We start from the raw sequence: 14,351 nt of genomic DNA on the forward strand, positions 1-14,351 counted from the left end.
GTAGCAAAGTCAAACCAGCAACACCTCCAGCCTGACTTTCATAATCAAATGATCTTGTATCATAAGGGTTATCGAGTACCACAGTATGAGTCACAATACCCATAAAACCTAGCGGAAATGGTTCTAAACGTTTTTTCCACCATTCATTGTTTAGAACTACTTCATATAAGGTCTGTGTTTCGTGTAGGTTTATCCTGACGTGACGTTTTGATAATCACGCAAATCTCTCTTGGACAAGGTAACTGTTATGAACATATTCGCCTGTAATTACCCCCCCCCCCCCAAAAAAAAAAAAAAATTATTGAACGCTAATCAGTCGCTAATGTGGCTATCATACAGAACTACACATCCCGTCGCAAGCTTTGACGTCATCACTCAAGGTGCAGGGCGGGGAAAAAAACTGTGGTGTAAAGTACTTTAAGTAAAAAGTACTACTTACGTAGTTTTTTTTGGGTACTATTTTTTGGGTACTTAACTATTTATATTTTTTACAACTTTTACTTTTATTTGACTACATTCACACACTTATCAAGAGGACATCCCTGGTCATCCCAACTGCCTCTGATCTGGCAGACTCACTAAACACAAATGCTTTGTTTGTAAATGATGTCTGAGTGTTGGAGTGTGACCCTGGCTATCCGTACATAAAAAATTTAAAAAAAAATTGTGCCGTCTGGAATTTTAAATTATTAGTACTTTTACACTTAAGTATATTTTAGCAACTACATTCACACATAAAAAAAAATAATCCTGTCATTTAGCAGACGCTCTTATCCACAGCAACTTACAGTTAGCGCATACATTATTTTATTTTTATTTTATACTGGCCCCCCGTGAGAATCGAACCCACAACTCTGGCGTTGCAAACGCCATGCTCTACCAACTGAGCTACATCCCTACCGGCCATTCCCTCCCATACCCTGGGCCAATTGTGCACCACCCTATGGGTCTCCCGGTCGCAAACCAGGATCTCTTGTGGCACAGCTAGCACTGCGATGCAGTGCCTTAGACCACTGCGCCACTCGGGAGATAATTACTTTTGATACTTTTGATACTTAAGTATATTTAAAACCAAATACTTTTAGACTTTTACTTAAGTAGTATTTTATTGGGTGACTTTCACTTTTACTTGAGTCATTTTCTATTAAGGTATCTTTACTTTTAGTACTTTCTCCACCACTGGAAAAAAACTCCACATTTCTCCAGGCAAACTCTCATCGACAAGTATCAAGTAACCTATCAAGTAGATATAAGGTCCCACAGCCATGAGGTCAAGGGATTGTCCGTAGAGCTCTGAGACAGGATTGTGTCGAGGCACAGATCTGGGGAAGGGTACCAAAAAATGTCTGCAGCACAGCAAGAACTTTGGAACCACCAAGACTCTTCCTAGAGATGGCCGCCCGGCCAAACTGAGCAATCGGGGGAGAAGGGCCTTGGTCAGGGAGGTGACCAAGAACCTGATGGTCACTCAGACAGAGCTCTAGAGTTCCTCTGTGGAGATGGGAGAACCTTCCAGAAGGACAACGATCTCTGCAGCACTCCACCAATTAGGCCTTTATGGTAGAGGGGCCAGACGGAAGCCACTCCTCAGTAAAAGGCACATGACAGCCCGCTTGGAGTTTGCCAAAAGGCACCTAAAGACTCTCAGACCATGAGAAACAAGATTCTATGGTCTGATGAAACCAAGATTGAACTCTTTGGCCTGAATGCAAAGCGTCACGTTTGGAGGAAACCTGGCACCATCCCTACGGTGAAAGATGGTGGTGGCAGCATCATGCTGTGGGGATGTTTTTCAGCGGCAGGGACTGGGAGACTAGTCAGGGTTGAGGTAAAGATGAACGGAGCAAAATACAGAGAGATCCTTGATGAAAACCTTTTCCAGAGCGCTCAGGACCTCAGACTGGGGTGAAGGTTCACCTTCTAACAGGACAATGACCCTAAGCACACAGCCAAGATAATGCAGGAGTGGCTTCTCTGAATGTCTTTGAGTGGCCCAGCCAGAGCCCAGACTTGAACCTGATCGAACATCTCTGGAGAGACCTGAAAATAGCTGTGCAGCGACTCTCCCCATCCAACCTGACAGAGCTTGAGAGGATCTGGAGAGAAGAATGGGAGAAACTCCCCAAATACAGGCGTGCCAAGCTTGTAGCGTCATACCCAAGAAGACTCTAGGCTGTAATTGCTGCCAAAGGTGCTTCAACAAATGACTGCGTTAAGGGTCTGAACACTTATGTAAATGTAATATATATATATTTTAAATTATTATTAGCAAAAAAATCTAAAAAACAGTTTTTGCTTTGTCATTATGGGGTATTGATGAAGGGGAAAAAACAATTTAAGAAATGTTAGAATAAGGCTGTGACCTAACAAAATGTGGAAAAAGTCAAGGGGTCTGAATACTTTCCGAAGCACTGTATGCAAATAAACGATGAACGTTAATTGGTCTATTATAATCAGATCGCCTTGTGATGTCATGATGTGGGCCAAACACTCCCTCCCACCTGAAAGGACATTATCATAATTTCAAAATTTCACAGTGTTATTCCGACCTCATAGTGTGGAAATATTTGTAAAAAACGAGGAAAATCACGTTTTTGACTGCACTTTAATGTATGTAACGTCTCACGCTGGAGCAGCCTTCTGCTTTCAATTATCAACTAAATTCAATCAATCAATTAATACATTAATAAATCAATCAATCAGTTGGACACTAACCACCACACCTGTGTCTGCTTGTAGTGTAAGTATCTGGGGGTCTGTGTTGAGACCAGGGGTGCTTTAGTCAGTAAGCGAGTTCAGCTCTATTGTGGACATCTGACTGCGGGCGGGGGTCGAGGGGAGTGTCCGACTGCGGGCGAGGGCCGAGGGGAGTGTGCTCTCAGGCATGTTCGTATGGTCCCTCCATGAAGGTAAGGTGTGAGTGGCGCCTGGAACAGACATGAAAACAACAGCTTGAGAGATAAACACTCTAAATAGAACAGAAACAGAGTAGAGTAGAGTAGAGTAGAGTAGAGTAGAGTAGAGTAGAGTAGAGTAGAGTAGAGTAGAGTAGAATAGAGTAGAGTAGAGTAGATTAGAATAGATTAGAATAGAATAGATTAGAATAGAGTAGAATAGAGTAGAATAGAGTAGATTAGAATAGATTAGAATAGAGTAGAATAGAGTAGATTAGAATATATTAGAATAGAGTAGATTAGAATAGATTAGAATAGAGTAGAATAGAGTAGAGTAGAATAGAAACGCAGGTTAGCGTTCTTCGTCATGAATCTTGTTCTGGATGCAGCTCTGCAGAGTTGTCACTAGCTGGCACATCATTTTAAACCTCACCCTTACCTTAACCTTAACCCTAACCCTAACCCTAACCCTAACCTTAACCCTAATCTTAACCCTAACCCTAACCCTAACCCTAACCTTAACCCTAATCTTAACCCTAACCATAACCCTAATCTTAACCCTAACCCTAACCTTAACCCTAAACTTAACCCTAACCTTAACCTTAACCTTAACCCTAACCCTAACCCTAACCTTAACCTTAACCCTAATCTTAACCCTAACCTTAACCCTAACCTTAACCCTAACCTTAACCCTAATCTTAACCCTAATCTTAACCCTAACCTTAACCCTAACCTTAACCCTAACCTTAACCCTAATCTTAACCCTAACCTTAACCTTAACCCTAACCTTAACCCTAATCTTAACCCTAACCTTAACCCTAACCTTAACCCTAATCTTAACCCTAACCTTAACCCTAATCTTAACCCTAACCCTAACCTTAACCCTAAACTTAACCCTAACCTTAACCTTAACCTTAACCCTAACCCTAACCCTAACCCTAACCTTAACCCTAATCTTAACCCTAACCTTAACCCTAACCCTAACCCTAACCTTAACCCTAATCTTAACCCTAACCTTAACCCTAACCCTAACCCTAACCTTAACCCTAATCTTAACCCTAACCTTAACCCTAATCTTAACCCTAACCTGAACCCTAACCTTAACCCTAATCTTAACCCTAACCCTAACCTTAACCTTAACCTTAACCTTAACCGTAACCCTCACCTTAACCTTAACCCTAACCCTAACCCTAACCCTAACCTTAACCCTAACCCTAACCCTAACCTTAACCCTAACCCTAACCTTAACCCTAACCCTAACCCTAACCCTAACCCTAACCTCAACCCTAACCTTAACCCTAACCCTAACCCTAACCCTAACCCTAACCCTAACCTTAACCCTAACCCTAATCTTAACCCTAACCTTAACCCTAACCTTAACCCTAACCTTAACCCTAACCCTAACCCTAACCCTAACCTTAACCCTAATCTTAACCCTAACCTTAACCTTAACCCTAATCTTAACCCTAACCTTAACCCTAACCTTAACCCTAATCTTAACCCTAACCTTAACCCTAATCTTAACCCTAACCCTAACCTTAACCCTAAACTTAACCCTAACCTTAACCTTAACCTTAACCCTAACCCTAACCCTAACCCTAACCTTAACCCTAATCTTAACCCTTACCTTAACCCTAACCTTAACCCTAACCTTAACCCTAACCTTAACCCTAACCTTAACCCTAACCTTAACCCTAATCTTAACCCTAACCTTAACCCTAACCTTAACCCTAATCTTAAAATAAGACCAAAAAGCAACAACAAAAAATATATCATGAATTTTTACAATATATCCAACTTTGACTTTGCAGCTGGCCTATCTAAGGAGACATCCCTCAGTTCTGCCTCCAGGACAAGACTCGTAACAATAAACGTCAACCTGCATCATTATTAGCCATAGACCTGTATACAGTACCATTATTAGCCATAGACCTGTATACAGTACCATTATTAGCCATAGACCTGTATACAGTACCATTATTAGCCATAGACCTGTATACAGTACCATTATTAGCCATAGACCTGTATACAGTACCATTATTAGCCATAGACCTGTATACAGTACCATTATTAGCCATAGACCTGTATACAGTACCATTATTGGTTTTGCTGCTGGACTTCGTTGCAGTTTTAGTTTCCTCTTGAGCCTCGATCTGTAGGACAGGAAGAGTGAATTACAGTGTGTGTGTGAGTGAGTGTGTGTGTGTGTGTGAGTGAGTGTGCGTGTGTGTGTGTGTGTGTGTGTGTGTGTGAGTGAGTGTGCGTGTGTGTGTGTGTGTGTTTGTGTGCGTGTGGGTGTGTGTGTGTTTGTCTACCCTACCTGTGCTCCGTCTATAGGATCCATCTGAATATCTGATTGTCTGGAGATGGGAACACATAAAGGCATTTACCATTGACTTGTACAAGTTCAAGTTTGTTTATTAGTCATATTTTTTAAATTTATTTTTAATTTAACCTTTATTTAACTAGGCAAGTCAGTTAAGAACAAATTCTTATTTACAATGATGGACTACACTGTGTACACCATGATATACATGGTGTACACAGTGCAACGAAATGCTGACTTGCAGGTTCATTTCTCAACAATAGAAAAGTAATTATTTATGTCATTTAGCATCTTATCCAGAGCAATTAGGGTTAAGTGCCCAACTGTTATGTCGAGCTGTCTATCTTCACCAAGACACATTCCAGTGCAGGGACAACGTTCCATTCCTCTGGGTGACAACCTACTCGTGGAATGTGCAACGACGTGACCCAACACATAATGCACTGGGCAAGGAGCCTAAGACGTCAGTATAAAGTTCGTGTCCCAAATGGCATCCTATTTCCCCCTATAGTCCCTGGTCAAAAGTAGTGCACTGCATAGGGAATAGGGTGCCATTTTGGGACGCAGACAAAAACCCTTCCCTGTGTTTTCTGTTTCCTGATGCCTGTCAACATTCACATGAACACAGCCACACCATAATGGATCTGTACTGTCCCATAGGTAGGGAGGAAACAGCCACACCATAATGGATCTGTACTGTCCCATAGGTAGGGAGGAAACAGCCACACCATAATGGATCTGTACTGTCCCATAGGTAGGGAGGAAATGGAATACAGAGAACTCAATGGGTGAGAACAAGTTATCAAACTATTCTGCCCAATTCCAAATCAGCCCCCATCCTCAGCCCCTGGCCACTTAATAGATCACCATACATCTATACGAGCAGCCTGTTGCTAACAATACATTGTCCTCCGATAGGTTGGTGTAATTTACTGCCTTCTGCAGGGGCTGCGGCTTGATTTGGAATCAGACATCTGTATTCTACAGGTCCTCTGTAGCTCAGCTGGTAGAGCATGGCGCTTGTAATGCCAAGGTAGTGGGTTCGATCCCCGGGACCACCCATACAAAAAAATAATAACAATAAATGTATACATGCATGACTGTAAGTCGCTTTGGATAAAAGCATCTGCTAAATGTTATATTATAACCAGACACAGCATGGGATAAACCCACATTCTATAGGATGAACAGGACACTCACCTGCGGCAGTTTATACATACAGTGAGGAGTGTGATGGTGAGGATGAGGGAGAGGAGGAGAGAGACGAAGCAGACCTCAGGGGATGAAGAGGACAAGGCTAGAGACCAGTCTGCCACTCCTACTGGAGCCATGATGACCTTTACCCCTATCTCTCTCTCTCCCTCTCTCTCTGTCTCTCTCGCTCTCGCTCTCGCTCTCGCTCTCTCTCTCTCTCTCTCGCTCTCTCTCTCTGTCTCTGTCTCTGTCTCTCTCTCTCTCTCTCTCTGCGGGTTAAAGAGAGTACAGAGGGATGAATAAAAGGGTAGAGGATATTCCACCACACCCAGGGATGATCACCATCTAATGACATATACTGTGATAATCTAGTAATACTATTATAATAATCTAGACACAATTACAGGTTTAGATTATATAGTATTTTACACAACACAGGTTCAGATTATAGATTATATAGTATTTTACACACCACAGGTTCAGATGATAGATTATATAGTAGTTTACACATCACAGGTTCTGATTATAGATTAAATAGTATTTTACACAACACAGGTTCAGATTATAGATTATATAGTATTTTACACAACACAGGTTCAGATTATAGATTATATAGTATTTTACACATCACAGGTGATTATGAGCATTAACGCTATGGAACATGAGTAGACAAAGTCATTGACACACCGAAACAGTAGAACGCAAACAGCATACACACCCACAGTAAATTGTAAGAAGATATGCACAGATTTTATTTTTTCTTTGCTGAGTGACACTTACTTTGTCTGCGGTGGCAACTCTGTAGCCTAAACTGTGAATTTGAAGTCAGTCATTCTATGAACTAATCAAAGCCAGGATTCTGTCTGCGTGTGTCATTCCCCAGACTAAATGCACGATCTTCTCTCCTCCGTACTGTTCTTGTTCTGTGTCTCTGTCTAGAGGTTATTATCACAGTTCCTATCTGTCTATTAAAACATCGCTGATCTTTGTCCACATTACCACACATTCCTGAGGTTCATGGACACGTTCTACCGGTGCAGTGACATTTCTGATGTTCCAACAACAACCTGATTACTGAACACAAACCAAGTAAAATGTTGCGAGTTAACAGAATCTGCACTGACAGGTTGGAGGTTGAGGTAATTGAGTATTGATGAGCTGTGGTGTCACACATTGTTTGTTTGTGACTCATTTCTTTAAGTACTCGTTTGTTGTGCTGCTATTGGAATAAATATTGGGGATCTAAATGTTTTTCCTCATAATCCTGGACTATCGGACTACCATCTTTATTACATTTGAAATCCCAACAAATAATCTGCTCAGACCCCAACCAAGGATTATCTAACGCCGTGCTATAAGGTCTGGGACAACCCAAAGATGCCCTTCCAGACTCCCTCCACCTACCCAAGGATGTCAGAGTACAAAAATCAGTTAACCACCTAACCGAAGATCTAAACTTAACCTTGCGTAATACGCTAGATGCAGTCGCACCTCTAAAAACAAAACAAAAATTGTCACAAGAAATTAGCTCCTTGGTATACAGAGAATACCCGAGCCCTGAAGCAAGCTTCCAGAAAATTGGAATGGAAATGGCGCTCCAAACGGGAAGTCTTCCGACTAGCTTGGAAAGACAGTACCGTGCAGTATCGAAGAGCCCTCCCTGCTGCTCGATCAGCCTACTTTCCCAACCTGATTGAGGAGAATCAAAGCAATCCAACATCTATTTTTGATACTGTCTCAAAGATAACTAAAAAGCAGCATTGCCCAAGTGAGGATGGCCTTCACTTCAGCAGGGATTAATTAATTAACTTCTTCGATGAAAGATCATGATAATTAAAAAGCAAATTACGGACTTCTCTTTGAATCTGCATATTTCTCCAAAACTCAGTTGTCCCGAGTTTGCACATAACTAACAGGACCTAGGATCAATGGAGATATATAATCCTATATCTCTTGACACATTCAATAAAATAGTCATGGCCTCTAAACCTTCAAGCTGCATACTAGACCCTATTCCAACTAAACTACTGAAAGAGCTACTTCCTGTGCTTGGCCCTCCTATGTTGAACATAATAAACGGCTCCCTATCCACTGGATGTGAACCAAACTCACTAAAAGTGGCAGTAATAAAGCCTCTCTTGAAAAGGCCAAACCTAGACCCGAATTTTTTTTTTTAATAAACGATCGGCCTATTTCGAATCTCCCATTCTTCTAAAAAAAAAAAAAAAAAAAGCGGTTGCGCAGGGTATTACGTAAGGTTGCCTTCCTGAAGACACTCAGTGCCTTCCTGAAGACAAATAATGTATAGGAAACGCTCCAGTCTGGTTATAGACCCCATCATAGTACTGAGACTGCACTTGTGAAGGTGGTAAATTACCTTTTAATGGCGTCAGATCAAGGCTCTGCATCTGTCCTCTTGCCGCTAGACCTCAGTGCCGCTTTTGGCACCATCGATCACCACATTCTTTTGGAGATATTGGGAACCCTAATTGGTCTACACCGACAAGTTCTTGCCTGGTTTAGAACTTATCTGTCGGAAAGATATCATTTAGTCTCTGTGGATGGTTTGTCCTCCGACAAATCAATTGTATGTTTCGGTGTTCCTCAAGGTTCCATTTTAGGACCACTTTTGTTTTCACAATATATTCTACATCTCTTAGTGATGTCATTCGGAAACACAATGTCAACTTTCACTGCTGTGCGGACGACACACAGCTGTACATTTCGATTAAACATGGTGAAGCCCCAAAATTGCCTACTCTGAAAGCCTGTGTTTCAGACATAAGGAAGTGGATGGTGGCAAATGTTTTACTTTTAAACTCGGACAAAACAGAGATGCTAGTTTTAGGGCCCAAGAAACAAACAGATCTGTTGTTTGATCTGACAATTAATCTTGATGGTTGTACTGTCGTCTCAAATAAAACTGTGAAGGACCTCGGCGTTGCTCTGGACCCTGATCTCTCTTTCTACGAACATATCAAGAATATTTCACGGGCAGCTTTTTTCCATCTTCGTAACATTGCAAAAATCTGAAACTTTTTGTCCAAAAATGATCCAGAAAAGCTAATCGATGCTTTTGTCACTTCTAGATTAGACTACTGCAATGCTCTACTCTCCAGCCACCCGGATAAAGCACTAAATAAACTTCAGTTAGTGCTAAATACGGCTGCTAGAATCTTGGCTAGATTTCAAGGCTATACTGCTAACCTACAAAGCATTACATGGACTTGCTCCTACCTATTTCTCAGATTTGGTCCTGCCGTACATACCTACACATACGCTACGGTCACAAGACGCAGGCCTCCTTATTGTCCCTAGAATTTCTAAGCAAACAGCTGGAGGCAGGGCTTTCTCCTATAGAGCTCAATTTTTATGGAATGGTCTGCCTATCCATGTGAGAGATGCAGACTTGGTCTTGACCTTTAAGTCTTTACTGAAGACTCGTCTCTTCAGTAGGTCCTATGATTGAGTGTAGTCTGGCCCAGGGGTGCGAAGGTGAACGGCAAGGCACTGGAGCGACAAACCACCCTTGCTGTCTCTGCCTGGCCGGCTCCCCTCTCTCCACTGGGATTCTCTGCCTCTGACCCTATTTCGGAGGCTGAGTCACTGGCTTACTAGTGCTCTCCCGTACCGTCCCTAGGAGGTGTGCGTCACGTCGTGCCAGACTTTTCCCGCTATACTAGACTTCAGTGGTTTGAGTCACAGACGTGATCTTTCTGTCCGGTTTTGCTCCTCCTCGGGCTCGTGTGGTGGAGGAGATCTTCGTGGGCTATACTCAGCCTTGTCTCAGGGTAGTAGGTTGGTGGTCTGTTGATATCCCTATAGTGGTGTGGGAGCTGTGCTTTGGCAAATTGGGTAGGGTTATATACTGCCTGGTTGGCCCTGTCTGGGTGTATTGTCTATGTGCCAGGGGGCTAGGGTCAGTCTGTTATATCTGGTGAAATTATCCTGTCTTATCTGGTGTCCTGTGTGAACCTAAGTATGCTTCCTCTAATTCTCCCATCTCTCTCTCCCCTAGGACCATACCTCAGGACTACCTGGCCTGATGACTCCTGGCTGTCCCCAGTCCACCTGGTCGTGCTGCTGCTCCAGTTTCAACTGTTCTGCCTGCCGCTATGGAACCCTGATCTGTTCACCGGAAGTGCTACCCTGTCCAGGACCTGCTGTTTTGACCTCTTTCTCTTGCTCTCCCTCCCTCTCTCTCTCCCCTTCTCTTGCTGTCTCTACCTCTCTACCACATCTGCTGTCTCGACCTCTGAATGCTCGGCTATGAAAAGCCAACTGACATTTACTACTTAGGTGCTGACCTGTTGAACACTCTACAACCACTGTGATTATTATTTGACCCTGCTGGTCATCTATGGACGTTTGAAAATCTTGAAGAACGATCTGTAGTTGAACAGGTTGAGAGCTTCAAGTTCCTTGGTGTCCACATCACCAACTATCATGGTCCAAACACACCAAGACAGTCGTGAAGAGGGCACGACAAAGCCTATTCCCCCTCAGGAGACTGAAAAGATTTGGCATGGGTCCTCAGATCCTCAAAAAGTTCTACAGCTGCACCATCGAGAGCATCCTGAATGGTTGCATCACTGCCTGGTATGGCAACTGCTCTGCCTCCGACCGCAAGGCACTACAGAGGGTAGTGCGTATTGCCCAGTACATCACTGGGGCCAAGCTTCCTGCCATCCAGGACCTCTACACCAGGCGGTGTCAGAGGAAGGCCCTAAAAATTGTCAAAGACTCCAGCCACCCCAGTCATAGACCTGTTCTCTCTGCTACCGCACGGCAAGCGGTACCGGAGCGCCAAGTCTAGGTCCAAAAGGCTTCTTAACAGCTTCTACCCCCAAGCCATAAGACTGCTGAACAGCTAATCAAATGGCTACCTGGACTATTTGCATTGTCCCCACCCCCACCCACTCTTTTACACTGCTGCTACTCTCTGTTTATTATCAATGCATAGTCACTTTAACTCTACCCACATGTACATATTACCTCAATTACCTGGACTAACCTGTGCCCCAGCACATTGACTCTGTACCGGTACCCCCTGTATATAGCCTCCCTACTGTTATTTTATTTTACTGCTGCTCTTTAATTATTTTTAATTTAAATTTTTTACTTATCTATTTTTTACTTATCTATTTTTTACTTATCTATTTTTTACTTAACACTTTTTGTTCTTATAACTGCATTGTTGGTTAAGTTCTACACCTGTTGTATTCGGCGCATGTGGCAAATAACTTTTTATTTTATTTTATTTTAATGGCCATGTACTCTTATAATCTCCACCCGGGCACAGCCATTAGAGGACTGGCCACCCCTCGAAGCCTGGTTCCTCTCTAGGTTTCTTCCTAGGTTCCTGCCTTTCTAGGGAGTTCTTCCCTAGCCGCCGCAACTTCACCCTACTCTACACAGCTCTGTCATCAAGTAGTTGTATCAGGTGTGATAATAATAATATAATAATAAGCCATTTAGCAGACGCTTTTATCCAAAGCGACTTACAGTCATGTGTGCATACATTTTTGCGTATGGGTGGTCCCGGGGATTGAACCCACTACCCTGGCGTTACAAGCGCCATGCTCTACCAGCTGAGCTACAGAGGCTGCGGACCTAGGATCAGTTCGGCATTTTAAATAATAATGAATAAGAGGAGGGACCTGATCCTAGATCAGAACTCCTACTCTGAGATGCTTTAATAAGTACCCTGGTCTATCACATTTAATTGAAAATGCAGGTCTTGCTATTGCCAACCCTGTCAGGTTGGCTCAGAGAGAGAACGAGCAATATTGTGCGTAACAAAAAATACTTTTATATAGGCCAAGTTTTCTCTGAGTTTGAAGTTCTCCCTCCTAAGAACTGGTTAGGTAAAAACGCTTAATGAGATCATTTTCACAAGGAAGGTCTTCAGTGTTGAGCCTGGGCCAACCAGGACTGGGCCAACCTGGGCCAACCAGGACTGGGCCAACCAGGACTGGGCCAACCTGGGCCAACCAGGACTGGGCCAACCAGGACTGAGAAACAGAATCAGGGGTACAGCCTATTCCCTTCTACGCAGTGCACTACTTTTGGCCAGAGCCCTATGGGTTATAGTGCACTACTTTTGGCCAGAGCCCTATGGGTTATAGTGCACTACTTTTGGCCAGAGCCCTATGGGTTATAATGCACTACTTTTGGCCAGAGCCCTATGGGTTATAGTGCACTACTTTTGACCAGAGCCCTATGGGTTATAGTGCACTACTTTTGGCCAGAGCCCTATGGGTTATAGTGCACTACTTTTGGCCAGAGCCCTATGGGTTATAATGCACTACTTTTGGCCAGAGCCCTATGGGTTATAGTGCACTACTTTTGGCCAGAGCCCTATGGGTTATAATGCACTACTTTTGGCCAGAGCCCTATGGGTTATAGTGCACTACTTTTGGCCAGAGCCCTATGGGTTATAGTGCACTACTTTTGGCCAGAGCCCTATGGGTTATAATGCACTACTTTTGGCCAGAGCCCTATGGGTTATAATGCACTACTTTTGGCCAGAGCCCTATGGGTTATAGTGCACTACTTTTGGCCAGAGCCCTATGGGTTATAGTGCACTACTTTTGGCCAGAGCCCTATGGGTTATAATGCACTACTTTTGGCCAGAGCCCTATGGGTTATAGTGCACTACTTTTGGCCAGAGCCCTATGGGTTATAGTGCACTACTTTTGGCCAGAGCCCTATGGGTTATAGTGCACTACTTTTGGCCAGAGCCCTATGGGTTATAGTGCACTACTTTTGGCCAGAGCCCTATGGGTTATAATGCACTACTTTTGGCCAGAGCCCTATGGGTTATAATGCACTACTTTTGGCCAGAGCCCTATGGGTTATAGTGCACTACTTTTGGCCAGAGCCCTATGGGTTATAGTGCACTACTTTTGGCCAGAGCCCTATGGGCATTTCAGATGCAACAAAGTAGAGGAACCTGATGAAATGTGTTCCAATAGCAGTATTAGAGAGAGTGTTGAGTCAGTTTTCTCTGTACTGTCAGACACGACTCTCTCTGTGTGTGTACGTGTGATTTTTTTGTGTGTGTTTTGTTTAATTAAAAAATATATTTTTTTATTTTTATTTATACAATTGTAAAGAGACTTTGGGTCCTTGAAAAGCGCTATATAAGTCCCAAGTATTATTATTATTATTATTATAATTATTATTATGTACGGCCAGACACGACTGTGTGTGTGTGTGTGTGTGTGTGTGTGTGTGTATGTGTGTGTGTGTGTGTGTGTGTGTGTGTGTGTATGGCCAGATACGACTGTGTGTGTGTGTGGCCAGATACGACTGTGTGTGTGTGTGTGTGTGTGTGTGTGTGTGTGTGTGTGTGTGTGTGTGTGTGTGTGTGTGTGTGTGTGTGTGTATGGCCAGATACGACTGTGTGTGTGTGTGTGTACGGCCAGATACGACACTGGCAGTACAGAGCTGATTTTCATAGACTGCAATGTCAGTTAAATCAGACTATTTAATACAAACCACACCAGGAACAAGCTTGTTATAGAATTCTAGATCCATGTTGATTTTATGAAAATTCCCATTACCAAGACACTATGATACAGAATCGGTAGTGTCATATTTATTGACGTTGATAGCTATTGGCTTTTTCACAAGTACATAATACCAATGTGATCTAGATCCAATCATCCCATTGCATGGCGTTTACATTACATTTGCGAAAATGGCAATGAGTATATCCAATATGACCCAAGTTCATCCAGTACAAAACTCACTCCTCGGACCCCGAGTCTGCCCTCCCACTCACTCCACTGTAAACGGTTCTGGAACTCCCACTAATTGCCAGACAGGTCCTGGCCATGGCCTATAGCTAGATGTCACTATGGCAACTATGAATTCCTCTCAGATATTAACTGAATCGATAGCCTGGTCCCAGATCTGTTTGTATATTTGGC

General features: G+C 43.1%; 1 protein-coding gene across 1 annotated transcript; it reads right to left on the bottom strand.

The window, feature by feature from the left end:
• Positions 1-2,587: 2,587 nt before the first annotated feature.
• On the bottom strand, positions 2,588-7,366 carry LOC311108363 (uncharacterized protein). Its single transcript, XM_084150998.1, has 5 exons — positions 7,195-7,366; positions 6,421-6,683; positions 5,215-5,254; positions 4,990-5,047; positions 2,588-2,927 (listed from the first exon to the last, which is right to left on the bottom strand). The coding sequence occupies exons 2-5, from the start codon at positions 6,549-6,551 to the stop codon at positions 2,779-2,781; spliced, it is 378 nt and encodes a 125-aa protein (XP_084007124.1). The 5' UTR covers positions 6,552-6,683; positions 7,195-7,366; the 3' UTR covers positions 2,588-2,778.
• Between the last annotated feature and the right edge of the window lie 6,985 nt (positions 7,367-14,351).

The sequence above is a fragment of the Coregonus lavaretus genome (genome assembly GCF_964263955.1).
Source record: "Coregonus lavaretus genome assembly, chromosome: 33".
Lineage (NCBI taxonomy): Eukaryota > Metazoa > Chordata > Actinopteri > Salmoniformes > Salmonidae > Coregonus > Coregonus lavaretus.